General features: G+C 39.6%; 1 protein-coding gene across 2 annotated transcripts; it reads left to right on the forward strand.

Annotated features, from left to right (window-relative positions):
- The first annotated feature begins 75 nt into the window (after nucleotides 1-75).
- LOC309720421 (gamma-adducin-like) lies at nucleotides 76-26,284 on the forward strand. Of its 2 annotated transcripts, none has more exons than XM_082557344.1 (15): nucleotides 76-268; nucleotides 9,483-9,713; nucleotides 10,859-11,003; nucleotides 11,663-11,814; nucleotides 13,063-13,143; nucleotides 15,072-15,221; nucleotides 15,556-15,699; nucleotides 16,886-16,984; nucleotides 17,606-17,779; nucleotides 19,414-19,674; nucleotides 19,885-20,001; nucleotides 20,174-20,263; nucleotides 22,064-22,187; nucleotides 24,322-24,417; nucleotides 24,539-26,284. In XM_082557344.1, exons 2-15 carry the CDS (start codon nucleotides 9,513-9,515, stop codon nucleotides 24,787-24,789), a joined length of 2,085 nt encoding a protein of 694 aa, XP_082413470.1. In that variant the 5' UTR covers nucleotides 76-268; nucleotides 9,483-9,512; the 3' UTR covers nucleotides 24,790-26,284. The 2 variants fall into 2 exon arrangements, with proteins under 2 accessions (XP_082413470.1, XP_082413469.1); XM_082557343.1 differs by lacking the exon at nucleotides 76-268 and adding an exon at nucleotides 5,437-5,676.
- The last annotated feature ends 1,534 nt before the right edge of the window (nucleotides 26,285-27,818 follow it).

The following is a 27,818-nucleotide window of genomic DNA, read 5'->3' on the forward strand; positions in this document are numbered from 1 at the left end:
TTTTTTTTCAGTGCAGTCCAGTCCATTCAAAATGCTTGGTCAAGTTTTCTTCCATTCCTTTTGAGAATAGACAGCCGCTGTGACAAGAGGAGCCGAGGGAGTTCAGGAGATCAGAGGCAAAGCAGCAGTTTCCTCTCTTCTGGGAAACCAGATGACCTTCTTCAAAGTGATAATGTAAACAGCTATCCAACAACGGCTGGAATCGTGGGAGTTTGAAATAAAACGTGAAGAATTCTGCTGCAGGATAAGTGTAGAGACAGCAATCAATGTAAGTTGTGTTCATTTACTTTTTCCTTTTTTTTTTTTTTTTTACCTTTTTATCCATGAGAGCAGGCATTTACTAGAGCTAAGATCAAAGCAAATAAGTTACATGGCAGGATGATTTTTTTTAATTATTTTTTTTCTATGCAAGCTTTGAAGCTTTTGGAAAGGAAAGTGTATGTTTTTAGTACACTAATAACAGATAAAGGACACCTTATGGCCCAGGAGAATGGGATTTCTTACAGCAACAGATTGTGATACATCCTTTGTGGAGTGATTTTTTTGTAAACACCATATGAAATTTCAGTTACAGCAAACCTGTAAATAGTTTCTGAGTTGCTGCTTTTTACAGAGAGACTGTGTTGCATCTCTATTTACTGCTTTTTCTAGATTTAACATGGTAGTCGTCTGTCACTGCCTAACTGGCCTGTTTGCTGCGGCAGGGTTACCTCCAGCTGCAGAGGCTTCAAACAGATGTTTTCAATTAGCATCACTCTCCAGAAACATTACTCCGAACAAGCATTTGTTGACTTTAGATGTGGAGCTAGGGCAGCACGGGATTTCATAATGTGTGTGCCTGGTGATACGAGTTATAGACGGCCATAAAACCCAAAAGCAGGTCATGACCCAAACCCTATCAACCATGCAATCAATTGTTCCTGTTGCCGTTTACACTTAGACACAGTTTTCATTTTATGACGTTTTCACGTTAGATTAAGTTTTACGCTGTCATCATCTCCTTGCTAAATTAATTTGATAATAAATGGCTTTTACTGCACTGCATGTAGGTACTTTGTCAGTTTATAGTAAATGTCAGGTTTTTGCACAAATGTGAGAGGTTTATGGAAAATTTACCACATTACCACCTCATTTTTTCGTAGTTGTGATTTGAATGTGACAACATGCAAGGATCTGTTAGCCAGGCCACCACCTCAGCCTCAATTAAAGTGAACCACACAAAACCGCTAGATCTCCAACATGGAGGCCATCCAAAGACAACCGCAGTAGGGACTACAGCCAGCTCTTCCCCTTAGGTAAACAAAGTCTGTCTCTTTCCATAGTGCTGCGACGTGTGTGTGTTTGAATATGTCTCCGGCAGTGTGTGATCATGCGTGTGCCGACGCAGTTCTACACGTAAATGCAGCGAAGGCACCGATCCAACTATAACAATGTAAATTGTTTCAGGTTCAAAGTGCGCTCTGTTGTTGCCACCCACCCTGCTGAGTGGGAGTAGCACGACCAATTTTAGCAAGACGTGGAGTGATATATATTTATGTGAAGTTACCAAAACAATGGCATTGTTTTGTAGTAGAAATTTTAAAGAAAATTTAAAAGGTTTCCTCTCCAAAACGTCTGTGTCTGAGTTTTTCTACAAACTAAGGTGTATTTTATTTATCAGAAAGATGTCAGTAGGAATGTTCTTGTTTCTATTTGGGACCTTTCATTTGATCAAAGTTTAAAGGACCTTGTTTAAAGGAATATGTTTTAGAAACTGACCATTTAAAGAAGTCACTGACATAAAGAAGGCTCTGATGAGTCTCTCAGCTTAAAAAATGTGAATTAAATAGAGTGCAGGACACTGGCTATCTTTCTGGCAACCAGTGCAGGTAGTACTCAACCTTTTGCCCTATGACAGCTGGGATAGGCTCCAGCATCCTTGCAACATTGAATTAGATAAGTGAAAGAAAATGAATGAAAGGATGGAGAGAGGGATGGATGGAGTTAATTCAGACAGGCCGTGAAGTCAAGTAGTAGCAGAACTCATTAATCCCTATTTACTGATCTCAGTGACAGCCCATATCAATGCATCTAGTTGGCAAATCTCAAAGAGCACCTGCTTTACTTTGCCTGTAGATGTTTCCCATCTGTAAGCCACTTTGCAACCCACTTTCATCCCATCTCCTCCTCTTCATGTTGTATCTGATTTAATGCCATGTGCAGTGGTCATAAAACAGAGCCATACCATGCAAATAGACAAAACTGAAAGAAATTAGACACAAATAAATTCAAAAAAAAATTCTTATTCATAATGTCTGCAAAACAGAATCACAAAATAGAAAGGGGGAAATAAGCAAAACTCTCTATAGTGTGTGCCTCTGTGTTCAGAGGCTAAATGTCTGGCTGAGTGAGTGCAACGTAATGGTTACGACTAATATTTCAAACATGTCTGAAAGTCAGAGCTATGATTTAAGTCTTCAAGGTAATCAGCACAGAATGCTTTTGGTTAAAAGAGAAATACAACAGGTCTTTACCCTGTGGCTTAATTATAAAGAAGATCCATCAGTCATGCAGACGGGGTAATCAGGGTTATATTTATGAGATGATTAGTTCGACTCTGTGTATTTCTGTGAAACGGTACAGTTTGTGTCGATTTCTAATCTTTCTTCTTGATGCCATGTTATCTGGCACCCATTCTCTCTTTCCCTTACTAATTTTGCCTCACACAGCATAAGCATTGGTTACCAAGGCAACCATGCTTGCAAGGACCTGAAATAAAGTTGACATCTCTCTCTCTCTCGATCGAAATTAGTCATCATGATAATGTTCAGTGCTAAATACTAGCAGTTTCTGACTGCTAAGGAAAAAGAAAACACTGATGATGACTTGAAAAAATAAGGAAGGAATGCTCTAAAAAATAGCACAGCAGTTGCATTATGGGAAATGTATTATCTCATATTTTTGGCATTTGATATACAGAAACTCGAGATATTTTTACCTCATGTTGATCTAACTGTTTGGAAGAATTTTACAGGCATTAATTATTAAATTTTTAATCAACATATTAGTCATTTATTAATCATAAATCAGACTTCATTGATGAATTTGGTTTGAATAATTGCTTGCACACTTAAACACTCAGCATTCAAACTATATATATATATATATATATATATATATATATATATATATATATATATATAATTTCACAATAGCAGAAATTGTTCTTTGTTGTGTAATAAGTAGTTTCTTACCTTTTCTGTCATCTATAGGAAACTATTTAAACTACAACTCTACGTGATGCCTATACTGAACAATCTCCATGCTGTGTTACGTACCTGTTAAAGAACAGAGATCCCTCTGTCAGCTTTTCCCTACAGAGAAAAGAGATAAAGCACTAGCACTGGTGTGATCATAACCCCCCAAGAAACCCATCAAGGGCAGAGATAAAAGATAAATCCACAGGTCAAAAGGTGGCTACACACATCCCAACACGCTGTGCCTTCCACAGGGCCAGATATCTTTCTTAAGTTCAACCATGACATGACACTGATCACCATTCCCTGTGCCTATGTCTCCCGGGTTTTACTTTGGGTTTACTCCAGTTCACACGCTGGTCCCTCATCTAGCATGACACCCTGAAAGCTTTCGCCTACTCTTCTCTAAGCCTTTAGAAAAGAAAGTCAGCTGTGACTTTTTGGTGTCATGCTTTGCAGTTTTTCTTGAGTTTATTGTTCACTCTGAAATGGAGTTTGCTGTGTTTGCTTTACTTTCTGAGTTTTATTTTATTTTTCACTTTTCACCACACAGTTAGTGGTTATAACTTAACTCTAACTATACCAAATCTCACCAATATGTTCTGCAGGAATGGTTTTACTTAGAGCAACAATTCTGCATCGGTATTTATATTGCATCTCTTTGATTAATCTTATAAGGAATTATACGATTATTTCCCAGAGTTTTACTCTACTGTAGGCTACATGCTTTCATTTGATCTATCCAGGCAGTATTTGTGTGTCTGATTTCAATGTCACATCCAGCAGAGCAGTAGTAGGTTTTTGACAAGAAAAAGGTGGGATTCCAGTAGCGGACATCAGTATCCTCAACAGTAATCTGTATGAATGAGTCGTCAAGTAATAACACCTGACATTTGGTGAGTTGCTTTCAGGATAGGCTGGCCTCACTGAAAAGTTTAAATAGCCAGCAAGAATGTGGTGCTTGGAAGGTGGGAGGATGTTGTGCGCAGACATTTAAGCTTGCTTGTGGTTTCTGGTGGGAACCCTGCCAGTAACAGGGAGGCAGGGTTCCGAGCGGAGGGGGGAGTTTAGGGGGTCACGCTGCTCCAGAGTGAGAAAGTTCTGCTTTTCATTACATCAACCCATATGTCCACATATCTGCCCCGCCTCCAAGACTCCACTGTGTTTCCTGCAATTGTTGTGTCAGTCAGTGATCTAATCCTTCTCTCTCTTACATCTCAAAATCAAGATTTTGGTACGAGTGTGCCCGATTGTGCGTGAATAAAGGCGGTAATACATCTGTGGGCTGACGGAAGCTGTACTGAGAAAATTGGAAATTCCAGACTTGCATTCATTTAACAAGGAGTGCATTTGAATATTGCTACACTACAGCTCGTAGAGGGTGACCAGCAAAGCAGAAAAGAGTAGAGAGGTGGCTGCTCTTTTTAACACAAATCTGCACAGCCTTGCATTCAGTTGTACTTTGATCTTATTCCTTATTTCTGTTGAGAGAACCATCTTATTTCACTTAAAGAAAAGCAGCGTGTCTAAAAGAACCTTGCACAACAATGTGGCCGTTCAAAAAATATGATTTGTGCAGCCAGCACATTAAGTGGTGGTCTTTTTTTACTTTACAAGTGAAGTGGGCATGCTGTGCTTGTGAATTCGGGAAAAGTAAGTGTGATGTGAATAAAATAATGAGAATTGTTATAGTTTCTCGTCTTTGAGACACTTTATGAATTGCTTTCTGTAAGCAAATATGCTATATTGTGGAAAACTTTTTTTTTTTGGGGGGGGGGGGGGGGGGCACTTATTCTGGCTTTGAAATATTCTGTTTTTGTATGATTGAGGCATACAGCTTTGATGTAAACCTCCTCGGAGCTGCAGTTGGATCACAGGCGTCTCAGTTATTTATGATATGAAGTGGCAGGAGTTAATGAATCACACACTGAGAGGCAGAGAGCAGGAGAGAAGAGTAATTTAAAAAACACACACAGACACACAAACTTTACTTCAAATCCTCACCAAAAATTATTGCAAGCCTGTAAGATATTCCCTGGGGGGGATTTTAAGAATAAGGTTTATTAAGTAATATTACAGGAAAGCTACAGTGTGGTTGTGAAAAACTAAGCTCTGAGTGGCCATGCTTTTGTCCCGCTCAATACAAACGCTCTAGTGGGTGGATAAGTGAAGTCACATGGTCACTTTTCCTCTTTCCCACACCAACACACCCACACCCTCCTCCATGCAGCCAATCTTCACTCTTCAACTCACTACTTACCCGCAGCGGGCAGCCTGCTGCTTCGTCTGGATACTGTAGCAGCACAAGTTGCAAGCCTGTTTTCTCCCAAAACCATGCATCCGAACTGGGAATAATATCCGCGTGGCTCACCTTTATCCACGTTTCAGGAGATATTCGACGTCACGTCGCCCGGAGGTAGTTAGGAGAACTTTGCTTCAGGTAATTTTCAACTTGCAGTAACAGTTTTACTTTTGGGTTCATGTGCTCGCTTTGATTTTTTTTCTTCTTCAGCTCGTACCTCTAGCTTTGGCTAATACATCCCCCTCTGCGTTACTTTTCGTTGCAGTAACGGTTAAAAGTTGTAATTTGATGCCACGCATCGAGTGGTTGATTACAGGCTGCCATGAAAACAGCTGTGAGAGTGTTATTTCTGCTTTAGTGGAGTGAAATTGTTGCGTTTCCCGGCCTAATGTGAAGTAGACCTAGCTGTATCTCCCTCCACCCCCACATCAGGTAACACTGCAGCATCAAAGGCGCACGCTGCTTTTCAAAATATCTCATTTGCATGAGGCGACCAGGGCCGGCTGTAGCCTTTGGATTCGGTGCCCCTCGCCCCCCCCCCCCCCCCCTTTTTTTTTAACAAAAAAAATGTTTTGGTTGAACGGCCTGCTCTTTTCTCCCAAAACAGCTAAGATTATTATAATTAATTATAAACTCAAATCTACTGCCTGTCTTTACAAAAATGTTTAATTAGTAGATTCATTATTTTAGACTTAACTACGTCTGTGTGCATTTCCAATGCTTCTGGGCTATTTGCTGTCATATTTCAAGTTAGTTACTTTATCAATAGTAAAGTTGCATCCTATGTAGTTATTGGAACTGTCAATAATGATGACTTAAATGTAGGCGGGTACATGACAAGAATGTTTAAATAAAGCTGTTTGACTGTTTTTGATTTGAATAAACCAGTCACATTTGTATTAACAGTAAAATAAAAATGTCTGGAAGGCAGATGTCAACAGTTGATTGAACAGTAAAGCCGGGGCTCTCTGTGTGACACCTCATTTGTTTGAGGTTAGGAAAAACAGATTTATTTAGTTATTTACGTGTCTTTTAAACAAACAAAGATACCACTGTGGTGTAAATGCCTGCAACTTTCTGCCTGTGGGGACACAAGTAGATGCTGTAGGTAACCCTGTGAAAGTTAATAAACTCAGAGGAAAGACAAACACAACTTTAGCTCCTGTTTGTTTTGTTAAATCGAGATTATTGGCAAACCTCTGTAACATCTTACGAACAAGTGCGTGTGCATAACTTTGGAAATTTGTAAGTAGGGCTGGGCGATATGACCCAAAATTCATATCTCGATATTTTTTAGCTGGATGGCGATATAAGATATATATCTCGATATATTTTTTTAAAGCCATAAAGTAAGAACAAAAAGAGAGTTCTTAGTCAAAGCTGTGTCCCAGATGTCACACAGGCACTTTTATTAACATAGAGCAGATGTACATAAAATTTACTCAAAAATAAATTGAGCATTTATTAAATAATAATGCTCCATAAATAAAAGAAAACAATGTTGTTTTTGTGCATAACAAAAAGCTCACAATTGTGCAGTCAAAATGTAAACTAAAAGACGCTGAGCGTAATAACAAAGACAGATTTCACAGCTGCTCTGTTCCCGACTTGTACTGCGTGACTGACAGCCTGGAGTTTGAAATCCGCTTCGCAACCACGTCTCTTAACAGGTGCCATTTATGGTCCTTATACACAGTAGGGTAATATTACGTTGAAGCAGAGTACGTATCACTCCGCGAGGCTCAGCCGTAATGCTCCGACAATCCATCAAGCGGTGCAGCTCCGTAGCTTACTAAAGTCGTACTAAAACATTTTTTGACAGATTGCTGAGCGCTGTGTTCCACATAAAATCGGTTCGCGGCCATCAAGCACAACCAGAATTCATACATAAGGCGCGCTGTCAACTTTTGAGAAAATGAAAGGATTTTAGTCCGTGCAGCCCCTCTGGGCTGCATGGCGTTAGCGTGGTTAGCTCGTTAGCGTGGTTAGCTAGCTAACACGTTGAAGCCGTCCAGCCCCACGCACGGGGCGATGCGCAGTAACTCGTTAACGGAGATTTGCCGTGTCCATCTTGTCGCTTCCTGCAGGTGAAGCGATGGGGGAGGAGGGGGAGTTGTGTTCAGTGAAGGAGAGGCGAGGCAGAGTAACGTTGCGTAAAGACGAAAGTGGACGAAAGAGAGGCAAACTTGCGGCTCCACAAGTATAATTATAACGTAACATAGACTATATCGATATAAAGGATATTGTCACATCTTATATCTCGTATAAAAATATATCGATATTTTTTAAAAACTCGATATATCGCCCAGCTCTATTTGTAAGTATGTAGATTGGTTCTGTTGCTGAAATCTTATCATCTTATCATAAAGTCTTATTATTTAGGTTTCGTCCTGTCGACGAAAAAGGCTGTTCACCGATATCATTCTTTTCATAAACAAGGAGCTTTAAGGCTTCCTCTAATTTGGCTTGAGATTAGTTTGGGCAGTTTGGATTGTAGGGATGCTATCGTGCACTGGTTACATGGATGGTTACCTCATGATGTCAGCCGCTGTTTATTCCATCATCTTGTCAACAGTTCAGGGGATGGAGTTTGTGTTATTGTAGTTAAAAGACTGTTTTTGTTAATAAACTTGTTGCTGTAATCATGATTTAACCCAAAAAAAAAGAAAAAGAAAAGAAAGCCTGGCGTGCCAGTTCCCCCCTGATATTATGCACCCTAGGCAACCACCTAAGCCCTTCATGCCTGGCTCTGCTGCTGGCCATGCTTTATAGCTTCTTGATGAACAGAAGAGTTGAAGCTGTTGCTACTTTCCTCTCACAGTGTATAAATTGGCCTCAGTCTGTGTGGAGAGGAAGGAGATGTTGAAGTTTGGTGCTGAAACCCACTAAGTAACAGAAAACTGGAAATACTGCCTTTCAGTTGTATTTGTCTGCCAACCCGTAAGGCTGCAGTTTATATCCATGTCTGTCCGGACTTATACAACATTCGTTGTGAAGAATCTGAAAGAATCCACAATGGTGTCACCAATTTAATATCAAACCAAATGTGAAATAGTCACAATGTTGTCTGTTCTTTAGACATGGTGTTGAATAATTGTCTCTGTTAAAAATGCTAATGACACAGTGAAGATGACCTAACTTAACCAAAAACTCCTTTTATCCCTGCACCGCAGCATTTCGCGCCTTTCAGGTTGTTGCGTGCTGTGTCAACCTGACGTGTAGTTACATTTCTCGGGCTGTGCACGTCAGGTTACGTAGAAGGTTACGGCGAACAGTTAAAAGGAGATCCCGGTAACAACACAAGTTACCGAGTGATTTCCTGCTGAAATGAAATTCATGCCTAAGGCTTAGAATAACTTGATGGTTAGATAAACTGTCGTTTCTGTTAGCAAACAATAAAACAGTGTTTACCTAAGTGTGAATCAATGGATTGTAAACAATCTGTAAGTATTATTTAGCTGTTTAACAGTAAAGTTGCAACAAATATTTCTAAAACTTTGGTAAGTACTGTTTTGTTATGCAAACTAATGACCAGTTGACATAAACACTATTAATCATTTACTGTTGGCAGTGATTATTACAAAGTGTTGCCAGTGTTCTCTGATAAAACATAATATACCGCTGAGGAATGATAGAGACAGAAATGTGTTGGTTCTGTGCGTGTTTGTGGGGAAAAGTAAGTAAAATGTACTGATCGCAATAAAACAAAAATGCTATTATATTCACAGTAGCTGTGACTAACTTGTCATTTTTGCAAAGCACCAGCTTTTGTCCTTTCCAAGCAGCACCAGTCACATAACAATAATCGCCTCTCTTTTATCTCCTTCTCTGTAATTACATTAGTCACTATTGCACCCATCCAGCATCTTTTCTGTTAAAACAACATCAGTTGCCTTGACAGCCTGAATGCAAAATGAGCTGTGATGTTTTCTCCTTTCTTCCAGAGGAAGAGTGGGAGGCCTTGCGGTGAGGATATGAGTTTGGTGGATGTGAGGCAGACGGTGGGGTCTCTGACCCTGGCCTTGTCCAGCAACGACTCCAAGGAGCGCTACTTTGACCGCGTGGATGAGAGCGACCCTGAGTATCTCCGGAGCAAGAATATGTCACCGGACCTGAGGCAGGACTTTAACATGATGGAGCAGAAGAAGAGGGTCACCCAGATCCTGCAGAGTCCAGTATGTAGCAAGAGGCTTCATACAAATAGCCTCCTACACACAAGCTTTCACTGTGTATGAGTAATAAACAGAGCTTTAAACCCCAGAGAGATACACTCTACCCTTTACTCAATGCTGATTGTAGTGCATGTATTTTTTACTTGTTTATGTGCACATCATTTAATATACTGCATTCTATTTTAATATGGGTTAGCTTTAGCTTACAGAATTAAGTGTAAATGGTTCTACCATTGTTACTGTCCAGATTATTAATATTATTATTATCATCATCATTACTTTACAAAGGGGGTTAGTGTTAGTCTGCTTCTTTTTCTGTGTATCAGTGACTCATTTTTAAAGTTAAACTACACTTGGAGGCATTTTTCACTATTTTCCTTAAAATCCTAATTGTAGCACTTCTTGTTGTCCTTAAGCCTGTGTCAGTTTATTAGGTACATTTCAGTTAAGTTAATAATAAGACAGCACAGCAAAAACTCAGCCTAAATAATGTAGAGATTCACCCTAGGATATAATTTGCATCATTTAGAGATCTGTTCTATTATGTGATCTGCTCTCGTTGACAAAAGACAGAATAATATAAACACCAGTGCATATAATACACAGTATTGCTTCAGTAAAAAATTGATAAAATGGAGAGCAAATGGAGGAGACAGCACACAGTCAGTGTAAGTACAGGGATGTGAAATAAGTACACACCAATGAAGTGCATGGAAATAAGACGAGCCCACACTCATCTGTGATTGCATAACCCACCAAACAAGTGGAGCTCATCACATCACCATGGGAACCGTGGTCGGATGAAGCAGAATGCCTGAGCTTAGTTGCAGCTCAGGAGAAAATGATGTCGTTTCAAGATTCACAGGCTACACTTGACGCAGAAATTGATGGTCAAGTTTAATGCCAGCTCCTTCTTCTAGTGAACCCCCTTTTCACAGATGTACACAAAGAGCTTTTTTTTAGTGGTCTGGTGATTTGTGTATAGTTGTTATAAGGAGCATCTGAAAGCTCGCTGTGCTTCCCCACACATCCTGTGAAGGTGTTGGAAGTAGGACAAAGATAGGCTGCGTGTACATGAGTTGCTAGGTTTTAGCTTCTTTGTACCACATCTCCTACTATAAAAAAGTTTTATTTGGTTTTGTTTGCAGGTGTTTAAAGATGAATTAGAAGGTCTGATTCAGGACCAGCTGACTAAGGGCAACAACCCTACAGGTCTCATGGCACTGAGGCAGATTGCTGACCTGGTCATGGCCAGCACCACGGGAGGGGCAGGCCCCTTGACTGCTCCCATCAGTGAGTGGCCTCGTGTGCTCGTGTGTGCGTCTGAATGTATCCATTTATGTCCCTTTCGGCCTGTTTGTCATTCAACGTGTATCCTGCGTCAGTGTGCATCAGCCAGACTGAATATCTTCATTGTTGGAGGCTGAATTCCCCAACTCCTGTGACACTCAACAACCCTGAAACAGCATAAAATGCTCAATAGTGCTTTTATTAAGTAACTCTCATGACCAGTCTGAGTAATCAAGTATAGCAGTTTGCAGTGTTCATTATACTGGCCTGACCTTTTACCCCTGTGTTTCAGTGGGAGGTCACAGAGCTGACACTGGGAAGTTATAGTTTTAGACAGTTTAATGATCAAAACTGTAAATGTTTGGAAAATGTAAGAACATGCTTTGAAGAGTTGAGGCAGACCTGCGCCTTTAAAAAGCCAAAGTGGCTATAAAAGTTAATGCCCTGTATCATTAATGGCCTTATATGGTATTACATCCCCAAAATACCCTCAGATACACTTTGGGGATTCTGAGTAGGGCCCTTTTTTCAATCTTCAGCTGAGGAGACTCATGTTCCCCGGGATGTTTGACTTTACATACTGTGGAAACAAATCATGTAAACATGCTTGTACATTTTTCGGATGCACTGCAATGTACAGATGATGTTATGTGCTGTGGCAGGCATCGGGATGGTGACCCCAGTCAATGACTTGTATGGCGTAGAGTCTCCCTCCTTTGCCAAAGGGGAGAAACCGAGTCGCTGCAAGCTGGCCAGCCTCTACAGGCTCGTTGACCTCTTCAGCTGGGCTCGCTTTACAAGCTCCTACATTACTGTGAGTACAACTTCACAATCATGCTCCAGTGCACACCTGCTTATGTATGCAGCACGAGGTTTGTGTTTCTTTATGTGTGCTCCTTGTTCTCTGGCACCTGGAAGGCTTAAAGGGGAATACCACTTTATTTTCAGAAACTATATATTATTTATGGCATAGAAAAGTAAGGTTTGTGAATATGAAGCAAGAATTCACAACCATACATCTGATGTACACCTTGGAGAACATCAGAATGTTAGGTTCTGATATTCCCCAAAGACAAAGCAAAGACAGACACATTTTTGAGTTTTTCTAAGTAAAAAAAAAGCTTTTGTCTGTGGTTCAGAGTTTCTTTACCCATGACTTGGGAAAATGTGTCTTCCTTCTCTTAGACAGTGTTAACCCCTCTTGAAAAGAAAAAAAAAAACATTGTAAATGTAGAGATTTCATTCCTCATGGCAGCAGCAGTGGTGGTTGTTTTTTTTTTTTTACTTAGACAAATGTTTAAAAATGCTGCCTCAAAGCTTTTACATCAGTTAATTTATATTAAAGGATAGTCACAGGATATGCAGTGTATAAAGCCTCCGTCACATGGGCCTGGTCACCAGTGGACAATGCTTTTCCAACCATCAGTTGCTAGGAAAAAATGTGTATTCCCCAACGGTTTGGAAAAGGCTGCTGAGGTTTGCTGGCAGTAGGTAGGTGAGACTGGTTGCAAAGAGTCGTATGGTGCTACATAAAAAAACCATTGTCACCTATAGTTTGTATGGAAGATGATGATTTGACTGCCCCGCCACTCAGTGAGCAGTGGCGAAACCGAAAAGTGTGATAAATACAAAGGTGAAGCACCCTCTGTGTGACTGATTTCACCCAGTAACAGCCAGCAAGCACTTACCAACCAGCTGGGGAATACACATTCTTACCTGGCAACTTGAGGTTGCCAAGCGGTCAATGATTTGTATCACCTGGGTCTGTGTGAGTGAGGCTTTATCTCTCACTGCTAACATTTATCTGCAAAACAAAACCAAAGCAATTTTTAAGCATTTTCTGCCAGTGAGTTTGAAATATTCCAAAGAGTAATGAAACCAGAAAGGGCAGCCACATTGATGCTACATGAAGATACATGTAGACTATATAAAAACAGACATAGCTCTTTTTGGGACTCTTGTTCTGAAGCCCCTGTTTTGCATTTAAGCCACTGTCCTCTTGATTTTTGTACATCAAACTTGAGCTTTTCGCCACTTTACTCATGTGTTCATTTTGTCATAGGTACGTGTCAGTAAAGAGCAGGACCACATTCTCATCAGTCCACGAGGTCTTTCTTTTGCTGAAGTGACGGCAGCAAATTTGGTAAGGAAAGTAGTTGAGTGTGTTATTTTTAGTTGGGAATATAGTTTTAGTACTACAGATGGCAGTTTATTTGGCCAATTCTGATTCCCATTTATTTGTAATACCAGTTTCTGTTGATTTCGATTTTCTTTCTGAGAACTAACTAAAAGCATATACAGACAAAAAAGTAACTTTTCATTAACGCCAAATATTATTTTCATGATTAAAAGAAATGATTAAACTTTACAATTTTCCTCAAACTGTAAGTTTCAGGATCTTATTTAGAACAAGTGAAAATAAAGTGCTTTGCTACTGGAAAGCGGGACAAATAGTTAACTGAAAATTAGTTGCTGCTCACTCACCTTTACCATATACATATTTTGCCTTCCAAACAAAAGCAGTTGCATCAGCTTCATATAACAAAACAAACATCCGGTACTTAAATCGTTTCTAGTATTCCAGTATTTTATTGTAGGATCTCTACCTTAAAATATAAAACGGCAACTGCAGTAAAACTGTACTGAATTAGCAGGATATTGACTATTTTCTTTTGTTCACTTATCTCCATTTTCCTCACGAATGCTTTGATCTGTTGCTCACGCCAGGCTGAGATCTGATTAGCTTTAGCTTTAGCCACTTGGCCTTTGTTAGCTTCTTTAAAATGTCCATGTTCAGCTGGGTGAAAATGATTTAAGTGCCTCATTAAGACCAACCGTGGTTTATTTTGGTGAACCTTGTGTCTTCACTCACAGTGATGTGTTTCCACACTAACATCATTTTAGTGTGTGGCTGTGAGTGTGCTGCATGTTGTATATGCATGAAACGGACCAGTTTGTAATTGAACATATGGTAGGCTGACCGGCTTTTCACTGGTCAATACGTACATCTCTATTTACGACATGTACCTGGCAACAGATGTGAATTAATAATGATTGGACTGAATGTAAAGTACACAAAATCATTCTGCAGTCACAAGAAAGGGCATTCACACACTCCTCCTGCAGCTGACAGGTGAACAGGTACCACCCCAATAATGTGACCAGCCGTAAAGTTTTACAAAATGATTTTAAGCAGATACACAGACGCTTTAAACATCAGAAATCACACAGTTAACAACAGCATAAAATCTGTGTTTGTGTTCTGTTATGACCGGAAGGGTCAGTCAGCTGTAAATTTACATTATTGCCAGTTGGCTCGTTCTCTTTCATGCAGTGGTCTTACACTTCCTGACAGCTGACGCACTCTAAAAGCATACGTTTTTCCTTAATGTTAGCTTTTGGTTTTTGCAGTTGTCATTCTAAAAATGAAAAATCGTCAAGAGCTCAGATCCTAATAGGATTTTTATTTGATTTACTTAAAGTAAACCAGTGTTAAATGAAGTCAAGTTCATTAAAAATGAATCCGAAACCAGTCGTAGTCTTGGGGAAATTTGTTAATTTAATTAACTGTTTGATTTTGAGACAATGGCATATCAAAGAAAGGATATGAAAAGTATCCGACACACAAGTGTGGTTCTGTGCTGTTTGCTGTCATCCACCTCACACTGTTTCACTGCTCGACAGGTTACAGAAGTAGTCATATTGCCCCCGCAAAAATAAAGGAAAGAAAAACAACACTGCATATTCTATATACTATTAAAAGAAATGCACTTCTAAGGAGAAGAAAACATTCTGCTAGACCTTAAGCATGCACATAATGTGTACTTGTAATTAACAATTGTAAACATGACCTTGTTTAGACACAAACTCCACAGGGTACCTTTAATGGTTCAGTCACGCTGCAGGCAATTATTACCTTAAGGTTTATAGTGTTATTTAAAAAAAAGCAAACCAGAGTTGGGTATTCTTTTAAAGTACTACGCCTACAACTACTGCTGACAATACTAAACAGCCAGCTCCCATTTCTCACAAATCTCTGCTTGTTGTTTGTTTGTTTTCTCCAATATTTAGGTGAAGGTCAACATAATTGGTGAGGTTGTAGACCAGGGTTCTACTGATCTGGGCATCGACCAGTTTGGATTTGCTCCCCATTCTGCCATTTATTCAATGCGCCCTGATGTGAGATGCATCATCCATGCACACACCGCAGTTACAGCCGCTGTAAGTACGCTCGGGGCAAATATTAAATGAGCTTCATTTTAATCAAAGCTGCTGCTAAATACTACTTTGGTATCACGAAGAAGGCTGAGTTAAAGGCAGCCCCCTGCATGTCTAGTTATTTTAGATGCTGGCAGTCTGTAATGCAGTTTCTGTTCTCTCTCTCTCTTTTTTCTTTTTTTTCTTTTTTTTTTTTTAACCATTTTCTTTGAAGCTTTGCTATAAAATGCACAGCACATGATGTGTGCACCATTTTAATTGTGCCCGACAGCGAAAAAGGCGCCTCTGTTTATGCTGGTGTGTCACACGCTTAGTTGTTTTTATCCCATGCTAACAGGTGTCCTCGATGAAATGTGGAATCTTGCCCATTTCCCAAGAGGCTTTGCTTCTGGGAGACGTGAGGTGCTTTGGTTACCATGGCAGCCTGGATGATAAAGAGACAAAGGTGGAGTTTCAGAAAGCTTTGGGCCCGACTGCCAAGGTACTGTCAAAGCAAGGCACTCCATTAGTGGCAAGCTCACGTTCACGTGGGACAGAGTGGGCTTATTATGTTGTACTGTATGCACATGTGCTGGGGGTATTTGTACCACTGGTTGGTAACTGTAAATAGCTGAGTACACTAGAATATTTAGTTTGTTTAGATATGGAGTGTAGGTACAACAAATAGTCTTAAGCAGTTTGTTTAGCGTGTTTACCCATTTTAATAATAAATAAATAAAATAATAAAAATTAATAAATATTAGAACCACCTATTTAGGGACTACTCTGACATTTAAAGTAAAGTTAGATGAGACGATACCGCTCTCATGTCTGCCACGCAATCATTGCAAGCAGATGAGCAAATTTAAAGAGGTAGAGGCTGCTTAAACCAGCCGATCTAAGATTGTTCTAGGGCTCCCAGCCCAGAAATAGTCTGGTCTACCAAAGTGTTTTTCCTTGAAGCCTGCTTATTTATTCTTTTTTTCACCCCCAGTGGTAGTCCCATATATTTAGACTATGCTGAAAACTACAGCTCTGTGACTCATTTTTATTTATTTATTTATTTTGGATCTCTGATAGCTGAAGAATGCTGCATATCACTGCCATTTTTTTCACCCACCATCTAGAGTTAGGCAGTTTTATAAATATATCACCAAATGTTAAATCATTACTCAAAAACAACACAAACTGAATCGTCACCACCAGCTTCTTAATGTGCTGAACAATGACTACAAAGAGAGAAAGTTAGAAATGCTTTAATATCCTTGTCTGTACCAGATGGCATCTCTGGATTGCCACAATATTAGTGTGAAATGTAATGCTGAGAGCAATATTTGACTTGGGTCGACCAGCTAAGCAGCAGTCACAACATATTAATACTGCAGATATCTCATATATTAGTAACAAAAGATCCATAATGTGCATGAACGTAAACTCTAAAAGTGCAAAAAGAAGCTTTAATAGGCAGATTTGTTACTGTTGGACAGAACGAGGCTACTGTACTGCAGTCGTTATTTTATTTTAGCTGTAGCCTTGTATGGAACAGACAAATGTGAGAATGTCATTGAGCTTCTGGTCTAATAAATGCGTTCTTAAAAGAAATGTCTAATTAAACTTTTAATCATAGCCATATATTTTTCATTAATGCACATTCAGGATGTACTAATGTGGCAGTTTGTGTTTTTCAGCTGATGATCCTGAGGAATCACGGGCTTCTGGCTTTGGGAGAAACAGTAGAAGAAGCTTTCCACTATATGTACCACTCACAGCTCGCCTGTGAGATCCAGGTATAAAAATCGTTATTCTTGATCCTACCTGCCCTTGGTAATGGAGTGTAATTGCGCCATTCCGGTCAAAGCAATTGGTTAACTTCGATGTGGCCTTTCTTCACACTTCATAAGTCAGTTTTATGCGTGTGAGTCACTGATATTATTTTCCAGCTTTTATTTGTTGAAATGTTTTTCCCCTCTGTCTACAAATGAGTCAGACACATAAAACAGAGCAGTGCCTGAAATGGAGGCAAAGCTAATATCAAGTGTGCTGCTTGCTTGAGTAAAGCTGATTCAAATATGTGTCAGTGATCTCTGTTTACAGACAGGTGGAACCCTGCAGTGTTCCTGAAACACTCCTGTTGCTTTGTGCAAGAGATCCTTTTGCAGCGATTTTTTTGTTTTCTCAACTGTTGGTTTTTCCGTCGTTTTTGACGTGTTCAGAGTTCACCTCACTTGCAATTGTTTAATTATATAATTCTATGATGGATTGTTTTGAAATTAAAATGATGTGTCTCAGAAAAGAAAGTTTTAGAATTAATCTCCAATTTTTATGAGTGAAATCCTCAGTAACTGCACCAAATGCCAAGTGAAAATTGTATTAACACAATCTTCGATGGTACAAATGGCTTTGTTTAGGTGAACGCTATGAGATGTTCAGGCGGCGCGGACAACCTCGTTCTCCTGGACAGGGATAAGTTTAAGCCCCTGACCCAGGGAGTGGCCGCTGCCGGTGTCGTCATAGACAACGAGGTCAAGTGGAAAATAGGCGAGGCAGAGTTCGAGTCTCTTATGAGGATGCTAGACAACCTGGTGAGTGAACCCTGACCTGTGCCTTTTACCCACGATGCTTTGAGTTTCCTGTCTCACATGCTTCCTCGGGAAGTTGCTGACTAGAGGACACAATGAAACTTCATGTGTTTTTTTGTTTATCTAATCTTAAATTGATTTTTTTGTAATTGGCTCATATTGTTTTATGATATTTGCAGATTTCATTTCCTAATATTCAGGATACTGTTGTTCTAGCTGTGAGAACAGAACTCCTTCTGCTGGGCTTTGTAAAAGCATACACCCTGATTTTTATTTATTTTTTTTAAGCCTCGCTGATAATGCCCAGGCCCTGACATGTTTTGTGGACACAGAAGATGTCAGACTGTCTGCTCGAGTCGCCTTCCTGCTAACAGCTCCGGCTGGAACAGACTGCAGCTGTGTTAGCTCTGTGTGATCAGAGATCGCCCACCCTCTCAAACATAGCTTCCAGATGGTGAGCCGTGCTGCGGGCAGTTACAGCCACACGGACCACACAGCCACTTAGTGCAATAACTCCCGTGTACTCAATTTGGAAATAGGATTTGGCATTTTCTTCCAGACTGTTGAGTATACCACAGGGCGAAAATGCCAGCGCAGTCGTTGCAACTGGACGCCTGACCTTCCCTGACAGAGGGTGGAGTTTGATTGTTGCCGTGTCAGAGATAATTCCCAAACAAAGACAACAAAAAAGCTGAGCTGCGCTAAAGGTCACAGCTAATGATGAAGGAATGGTATCTGACAGAAGGTGATTTAGAAATTGCATTGCATGGTTTTAAAAACGATTTAAAAAGAAAAATGCTCAAAGGAAAGACTTCTCTAAACCAAGCAATGAGATGGAAAGGTGAAACAGATTAGGGGTGTGGATGAGGAGTTGGCCTTTTAAAGTACCTGCTTAATTAAAAATATCCTCCTATCTGTCCGTTCACCTTTTCATTATATTAGATTCTGTCACACATGTTGGCAATAGTTACTGTAGCTCTTGCACTCCTTTGTACAGTTTGTGCAGAAATTTATGATGATGAATGCTACGACTGATACGCCCTGAATTGTATTTGTTTACTGTGTTTCAGTCACACTTAAAGCATTTTGAAACTGAGCTTTAGTTTCCACTGAACGGCTCTGTGAAAAATGGCTTGCTGGCACTGCGACGATCAAAGCTCAATGCAGAGGGGATTTTTTTTTTTTTTGTGGCAAACTTGTCAAATTGCCTGTGCAGAAATGCCAGTTTTGATTGTTTTTAATGTAGCGTTACACTGCTTTTCTTCAGACCACACTTTTCTACATACTGCAAGGACCCATCACTAGTTTTCTAGTTGTCTCTCTCCGTCTTTGATGTATTGTTAACAACACACTCCTTCAAACCAAAGTTGTGTCTTCTCCCTTTCAAACTGGAGGCGTCTGCAAAAATGCTGTTTGTATATATTGCGTTTAAATATTTAAAAGTATTGTGTAAGTGGATTCTGGGTGGCCTGTGAATCATTTGAATTGTGGGGGGTTTGGAGTTTTGGGTTAATATTTCTTATTTATCCCATGAGCAGAGAAGAATAGTGCAAAATATTTCAAAGACTAACTTCTGGCAAAGGGAAACTCTCGGTGCGTGTGCCGCAATAATATTTTCTCCTTGTGTAACGTGCTAGGGATACAGAACGGGCCATTCTTACCGGAACCCCATTGTCCGTGAAAAACCCCGGTCTAAGAACGACGTCGAAATCCCCGCCACAGTGTCGGCTATGCCGCCAGAAGACTGTGAGCTTGGCCTGCGGAGCCCCTTCAAGTTTATGGCGCAGAAACAACAGAGAGAAAGGACCCGGTGGCTTAATTCACCCAACAGCTACTTGAAGGTCAATGTTCCTGAACAGTCACCCAGCGGGGACGTGAGCCCGAGGACAAAAACCATGGTGTGTTGATTTTATTGTCAAAGTGTAAGAGGAAATGAAACGATTTGATCCTATCGGCTTTGGTGTCCTGAGCAAGCTCGTCTTTTGAGGTGCCCATTTTTATCTGTGTTAGCCTGCCCTCTTGTGGCAAGTTTTTTAAATGCACTTTTTTATATTCTGAATTCTTGCTATTAATCTATGTGTGTGTTTGCTTCATTTAAATTCTCTCAGTGGATGAAGTCCTCGCAGCCAGGCTACAGCGTTGGCACCCCAATAAAGATTGAAGACCCTAACCAGTTTGTCCCACTCAACACTGACCCCACTGAGGTTTTGGATAAGAGGAACCGGGTCAGTTGAAAAATGATCACATTTTCCACAAGATTGGTCCCAGATGTTACAAACCTGGGCGGTAGAAATGCACAAAGATTGGAACAGCTACACTGTCATTTGAATGTCAGTCATAGCATCTAATAACCAAAATCCTAAAGCTGAGATTCCTTTGTTGAATATGTTTGTTCAGATAAAAGAGCAACACAGAGGTGACCAGATGACCCCGGGACCTAAATCTCAGTTACTGGCAGGCATTGTTGTGGACACCATACCAGGACCAGTAAGTTTATGTATCATTTGTAAAAAAAAAAAAATTGCAACATTAGCAGCCGGATTTCATGATGCAGTGTGTGTTATGGTATTTTAGTGTGTTTTGCATTTGCCTAAGCACGTCTGAAAATAACGCACAACTCAACCCACATACTAAATTGCTGCTCAACTCATGAAGACATTTTTCTTACAAATGTGTCTTTCCAACGGACGGGATTTATTGCTAGCAATCATTGTTAAAACAAAGATAATTAACTAAACACAAATTTGTGGCCTTGGAGTGAAGTCCATATACAAGGTCTAACATTAGATTATAGCTTGTTGTTTACACACCTATGTTTCTTAAACCGTTCAGTTACGAGTTGGTGATCCAGGAATTTTGAATCAGTCATCTCTCCACAAATTAGTATCAAGTGTAGTTCCCCTGGTCTTACTTAGTTTAAACAGTGTTTCAGACTGCAACACACACAGCAGCATTGTTCATCAGGATCATGTGACACGACTAAAACAAGAGTTGTTCAGGAATGGTTTGAGGAATTTGAGTCCATTGATCTACAGATCTTTCAGCTTTGGAGGCTGATAAATGTCAAGATTACAAAAAAAATATGTAGCCAAAAAGCCCGAACACACAGAAGTAAAAGCATAGCACACTAAAATATTCTGTCTGTCGTGTTTATTGAAATTTGAAAAAGGTCACACATTCTTGTAGATTTTGATTGCGGAGGTTAACGCAGTGTTTACATTTATTTCCTTATGAAAGCAACCAAAAATGCAAATATAAAGAGGAACTAGATTTTTAATTATGTAGATTGTGCCAATTAAACACATGTAGCAACAGTCATGATCCTTCCATAAATCCTAATTGGAACACCTTCACAAAAAGACTGTGATTATTTGTTATTTTATTTTGTAAGTAAATAAAATATAATGCAAAGAAAGTTTCTAGCTATAAACATGCAAAGAATTTGAAGATTTTACCATCTATGGTACGCGATAGGATTAAAAGATTCAGGAAATCCACAGAAATCTCTGCATGCTAGCAGCAGTGCTGAAAGCCAGTAATAAATCATATCTTGATCTTTACATCCTCAGGCAGTAGTTGTGTAGTGGAAACGAGTGCACGGGCTTAGGAGCACATCAGAAAACCACTCCGTTGCATTCAGAAATGGAAGCTGAATGGAGTTGGTGCAACTTGCTCATGTGAAGGCACCATTAATAATGAATGATATTTGGGTTTTAGAGCAACATGTACTGCTATCCAGATGCTGCATTTGGTTTTTTTTTGTTTCATAAGGGACGCCTTTCCTTATTTAAGCAAGAGATTTCTGTGCGTGTGATATCAGCGTGGCTCCATCATGAAAGGGTCTGGGTGCTAAACAGCCATGTCTGCAGTTCAGTCGGTTACCAGTTGAACATTTGTCACTTAACGAAAAAACAAAGTAGAAAAAAGAAGTCCTTCTATATTGGAGCAGCTGAAATCCTTCACCATGTAAGAAGGGGGGTGGGGGGAGGTGTTGTGCTTTGATAACTGTACAACAATTTATGTCAGAGCTCAAATGTTTACAGACGGTTTTAAAAGAAGAGGTGATGCAACACTGTTGTAAACATTCCCCTGACCCATTTTTGCTTTTAAGAAAAGGAGTTACCATTATTACATTTATAAAGCCCCAATATATTAAAATAAATAAATAAAACAAACAAAAGTTTTTACTTTCAACATTTGACATTCAACAAACTGTTTCAACCTTTTGGAAATAATATTGTGCATCAGCTGACTGCAACGGCATCTTATGTTTTCCCGTGTCTTTAGGCTTTCATCATTGAGGATGAAGAACAGACCCGCTCTCTTCCTCCCAATCCTTTCAATGATCTCACAGAGAAGGCGCTGGAAGAATACAAGAGCATGGTAGAAAGAAAGCAGCAAGGCCAAGAAGGTACTGTTCCCTATCCTTTATACATTAGTCAGACGCTTTACTGAGTTTGCTGTGGTTATTGTTGCCACACAAGAATTGTGCCATTAGGTTACGCTCAAGGCAGTTAATTAGCGCCAGCTTGTCCTGGGTGGAGGAAAGTTTGTACAGGAGGAAAGTTTCCTACTACTTCCTACTGGTGAGAGATGAGCTGTAGAGACACTCGCCGTGTCAAACTCCTTTTGTCTCATTGTGACTGTAAACAAAGGGAAATCTGTGTATAGGAAGGAAACATCTGTGCATCAAAGTAACTCCTTTGTTATTCTCCATCACAGAAATGCTTTACTATTGGAACATGTGAGCTAAGAAACCTATGGAATAAAGTTGTTAAAATGTGCTTGTGTTCAATACTTTTAGTTTGCATTTTGCATGCTGGCAGCATGAGTGTAGTGAGGTTTTTGGTAGAGTTGGGGATGTAAGTATTTGGTATACATGGTTAAGCAATGCTATGGCATAAACATGTATGGTTGCCAGTGGAACTGGGCCACTAGTGTTTAATGATGATGTAACTGCTGATAGAAGCGGTAGGATGACTTCTGAAGTGTACAGGGCTGAACTCTGCTTAGATTCAGCCAAATGCTGTAAAACTAATCGAAGCGTGCTTCACAGTGCAAATGGATAACGACCCATAGCATACTGCAAAAGCAACCCGAGAGTTTATAAAGGTAAAGAAATGAGATGTTCTTCAATGGCCGAGTCAGCCAGCTGATATAAACTAAATAGGGCGTGCTTTTCAGTTACTGAAGACCAAGCTGAATGCAGAAAGACCCACAAACAAGGAGCAACTGAACGTGGTTGCAGTGAGGCCCTGGCAGAGCATCTCAAGGGAGAAAACACAGGATTTAGTGATGTCCACGAGATCTAGACTTCGGGCAGTCATTGACTGCACACGAGTTTCATCATTGGTTTGTCCAATTATGTTTGACCCGTATTGTGTATAAAAATGATGGCAATTTTCAAACAGTTAATGCAATACTTTAGTTAAACCCCTTGCCTTAAAGATCAAAGTCTGCAATTAAATCACATACTGAATGTTTGAGTTAAAATCCACTCGGGTAGTATACGGAAACAAAATTACAAAGGTTTTGTCAGTGCCTAAATAATTATGGGAATGCTGGGATGCTATCTGGTCAATCTTAACATTGGCCAGACAGAAAAAGGACATCTCCTAACCTTTAAGCTTGTGCTACCATAAGATTTTACAAACACTTTTCATGGTAGATATTAGTGGCGTCCCTGCTAATTCCTAACACAGTTGAAAATGATGACCAATCAGGTGCACTGTTCATACCTTTGTATGTGGAAAGAGGGGTAGAGCTAGTTGCTTTTAAAAATACTACAGAGGAAGGATACAAATATTATCTGGGCTAGTAATATGGCGTAATTGTCGTTGAAGGTAAAACCAGTATAACCAGTCATGGTGGTAGAAAACAAAACAAATATTGCAAGATATTTGAGTGGTCCCCAGGGCGTTATCCATCACTAGAAACAGCTGTGGTGATGAGGAAGGAGAGCCCAAACAGAAAAGATAAAGTCATAACAGGTATAATAGCTTACTTTTATAACTGATACGGTCTGATCAAGAAGTCAGTGTGGTTTTCTGCCTCATTGATTCCACAGCCTCAACATCCACACAGTACAATAAAGCCTGGTATTAGATATTTCAAGTTTTCAAACTAAAACTGGGTCGGCAGCATTTCCAAAAGTCTCTCTTTTTGGTTTCCTAAAACGTGGGAATGTTGTGGACATCGAGATGTTGCTAAAGTAAAAGATATTAGTGTAGATGTGCTTTTGATCTTGGCTCTGGATGCATAAAGGGAAGTCTGAAGAGTGCAGTGCTGTTGTCAGTTATACATCCATACCTTCTTTGCTGTAAGATTGCAAAATGTGTGCTGCCGGGGAAAATTTCTACTGATTGATTCCTGGGACATTTGTTCCAACATTCCCGTTCTCCCTCTGAATGAATTGTGTAACCCTGTTAGCTGTTTGTAGAGTGCCGACATCAGCTTGGGATTTTATTTGTTCATATAATAGCCTAAGCTGACTCATACCTGCTTTGTTAGATGACTGACCCCTATGAGCTTCAATCCTTTTACAGAAGATGATGATGCCACTGATGCAGATGAGATGACCACATTTGATGGCTCGACTATCTCCCTCTCCCTCTCTCCCATAATGACGCCAGCTAAACAAGGTAATTAGCAAGTGAATGGGTGTTTCAGTTAGTGAAAAAGGACAAGAAATGCCTCAAATGAAATGGATAATTTAACGTGTTTTTATTCGCATCCCTCTCCGTTGGCTTCATCTCATGACAGACACAATACCCAATGGGAAAGACCACTTGGCAGAGATGGAGGAGGATCTGAGCATCGAGGTATCCAAGCTGAGCGTGAGCACTTCAGAAACGGTGGAAATCTCCATAACAACGAAGGAAAAGACGGGGGAGCCTCAGACCCCGGAGAGCCAAACCAAGTCTCCCAAGAAAAAGAAAAAGAAGTTCCGCACACCTTCATTCTTGAAGAAGAGCAAGAAAAAGAAGGAGGAGAAAGAGAAACTAGAAGCATGAGCGAATGAACCCGAAAAGCAATGAAAACGTTTGAATTGCCTTCCTAATTTTCAGTTTGTTGAAGGGAAGTGAAATAAGCCCCCCAGGACATTGTTGTATTTGAACACCCAGTTCCCCACATTCACAGCTATTATTCAATGTGAAAGTTTTTCAGAGATGTGCCAGTAGATGGTAATGCGGAAGGTTTAATTTCCTGTGAGATTTCATTTGACCACTGAGGGCTCAGCGGAGTTTCATCAAATCAAAATGCAATGCAGGACTGTTTTTGTTTTGGTTCTTTGTTCTCACCCATATTTTTTAACGAGTTTTAGAAATGGGTATCAAAGGAGACGGGGGTGACTCAGAGCCCTGGAGAGCCAAACGCAGGCCAAAGCTTTGAAGTTAATGCATCCGATCGGACGTGTTACATATTTGTGAATTTTTTTTTTCCCCCCTTTTTGCACAAGTTCATTGTTGAATGTATACTGACAGCTAAGAAAATTGTTTAGCAATTTAAAAAAAATGTAACTTCCATACCAGTAGTGTAACAGCGGCTGAAGATATTCAAATTATATGACGGTTAGACTTATAAGAAGTACGAGTTGTAACTGAACATAGTCATAGTTCTACTACCTTGTAATAATATATGTCGGTTTATATTATAGGTATTAACATTATAGTGTTTGAGAGATGATTTCTTTGTCTATTTACATACTAACTCTTATACTTAACACGCAGTGATTGATAATTCAGTAATAATTCATGTAGTTTTTAACACGTGATATTGTTCCCATGGTTGCTGCTTTATTGTAATTGTGACAAGGAATTGACTGTGACTATCAGAAAGAGCTCAGCAAAGCGAGGATTGCCGCACGTTGTTTAGGAGTAACAAAGAGTGACTTTTTACAGAACTGACGGGGAAATCGCTTCATTGGATGAAAGTGGCACGTCTGCGCTGCAGAAAGTGAAATGAATGTGACGGATGCTGATGGCAGATTTTGGCTAAGTAGTTGGCTGATGGAAAGCTTTTCTTTGTAGCCACTGTTAGTTTGATATAAAGTATATTAGAGGGCCATATATTTACATCCCAGTCAATAATGTGAATGATTTGTTTAAACCCAAAGGGAGTGAATTCTTTGCCTTTGTAAATAGTTTTCTTTTTTCTTTTTTTTGTGAAGTTCTTTTGTTACGCTAAACCAAATGTTAAACAATGAAATATAGAGATGTGACAGTACAATCAAATAACAATATTTTAACACTTCCTCTGTTGTTTTTGGGGGTTTTTACCCACCTTAATTAAGCTCCTTATTTACTGAACATGCAGAGCGCTTTGTGTTTACAAACTGTATTACTTGTGTAATTAGTGTGCTTAATGCTGTTCTTCCTCTGTTGTTTACATTGCTGTTTGTATCACCTTTTTTTTTTTTTCTTCAGTCGCCTTGCTTCAAAGTCAGCCTTTTAACAATGCCTTGATTTAATGACCTGATTTAATAAAAGCTGGGATATGTTTCCATAACTGTTCTGTTTCTGTCTCGGTTATTAGCTGAAGGATGCTCGATCATTTAAAGCAGTGGTTCCCGATCTTTTTGCACGCAGAATTGTTATACAGTCAAAATTTTACATGAACTGTTTTCGTCATTAAATCGCTTTATTTGAACTCATCTTAAACTAGATCTGTTTGATGTTTAAACTGAGATATCTACAACTTTAAACTATTCACCAACTGCATTTAGCTATGACTGTTTAACAGTCATTTATTTCATGACTTGGTGACAAATTTAAACGGTTAATCCGCTTTGTAACATTTTACACACACTTGTGGTAAAAGGTGCACCATTTGCCACTTCTAAAGTATTACATATCAGGACATTATCTAGTCCTTATTAGACCTTAAAATTAAGTAAATGCAACTTCAAATGAGCAACAACATGAGATTTATTATACTGCATCACTATTTTTTTTTTTAACTGAGCAAAATGCAGAAGCAGTGTGTGCAAAAGTAAGTACTTCCTATGATTCAATGCCTTCAGCAGCAAAACTTGTAATTGTTTCCTGCATGACTTTAGTCTCTGAAATTGCTGAGGAATTTAAGCGTACTCTTCTTTGGGTCTGCAGCCATTCTGTTGTAGATTTGCTGCAGTGGGATCATTGTCCTGTTGTACGACTCTGAGTTTTAGCAGTTGAACAGATGGCCTCACATTTGACTCTAGAATATTTTGGTATACAAAGGAGTCCATGGCTGACACAATGACTGTAAGGTGCCCAGATCATCTGACTTCAAAACAAGGGGCTTGTTTTGAAGTCAGCAAGGTGGTGGAGGGGTGATGATCGGGGCGATCATCACCCCTCCACCACCTTGCTGTTTTGGTTCTCTCCAAGTGTCGAGCTGCGCAATAACCACATAACTCCACATAACTCCACCTTGTTGTGTATCCAAAAGCCATTGTTCCAGACATCTTATGAGTTGCTGACATGCAACTTTTTTAAAGGGTAGAGGCGTTCTCCTGGGAACTCCATAGCTTTTCATACAAACCACACTTTCATTTGTTTTCTTTTTGTACTTTCATGATCTTTAACATTTAACATGCTAACTGAAGCCTGCAGTGTAACTGAGTCCGAAATACACCTCTTGGGTTTTTGTTAGTTGTCTTGAAATTGTCTTATAACCCATCGGAGATTGTTCAGCGGCAACAATTGCTTCTCTAAGATCGTTAGCAACACAACCGACTGCTCCAGACCGTCAAACTGCCAAAAACGACTGTTTTTAGTGGAGGTGTTCATACTTACTAATTAGCAGCAGATAGCTCCTACTTTTAATTCCTATGGAAGAAGTAGGGGTGTGTTTAGTTTTTCATCAGTGCTAAATTTCAGCTCAGTTTTTGATAAATAAATAATTACAAGCCATAATATGTAATGTGTTGTTGTTCATGTGAGACTACATTGATCACATTATAAGATCTGTTAAAAGCCAAGATATTTTCATGTCTCATTTAAAAGAGGTTGTACTTTCTTAATATGATTACTGCAGTTTATACTGTTAGCCAATTCTT

The sequence above is a fragment of the Aulonocara stuartgranti genome (assembly GCF_965226115.1).
Source record: "Aulonocara stuartgranti genome assembly, chromosome: 13".
Taxonomy (NCBI): Eukaryota; Metazoa; Chordata; class Actinopteri; order Cichliformes; family Cichlidae; genus Aulonocara; species Aulonocara stuartgranti.

Bases quoted from the DNA above. Each gene is read 5' to 3' on its own strand.
- LOC309720421 (XM_082557344.1), top strand. From the start codon at position 9,513: ATGAGTTTGGTGGATGTGAGGCAGACGGTGGGGTCTCTGACCCTGGCC. The intron at 11,004-11,662 runs GTGAGTGGCCTC...GTGCTGTGGCAG, and splicing joins CCCCTTGACTGCTCCCATCA to GCATCGGGATGGTGACCCCA. The intron at 16,985-17,605 runs GTATAAAAATCG...GGCTTTGTTTAG, and splicing joins AGCTCGCCTGTGAGATCCAG to GTGAACGCTATGAGATGTTC.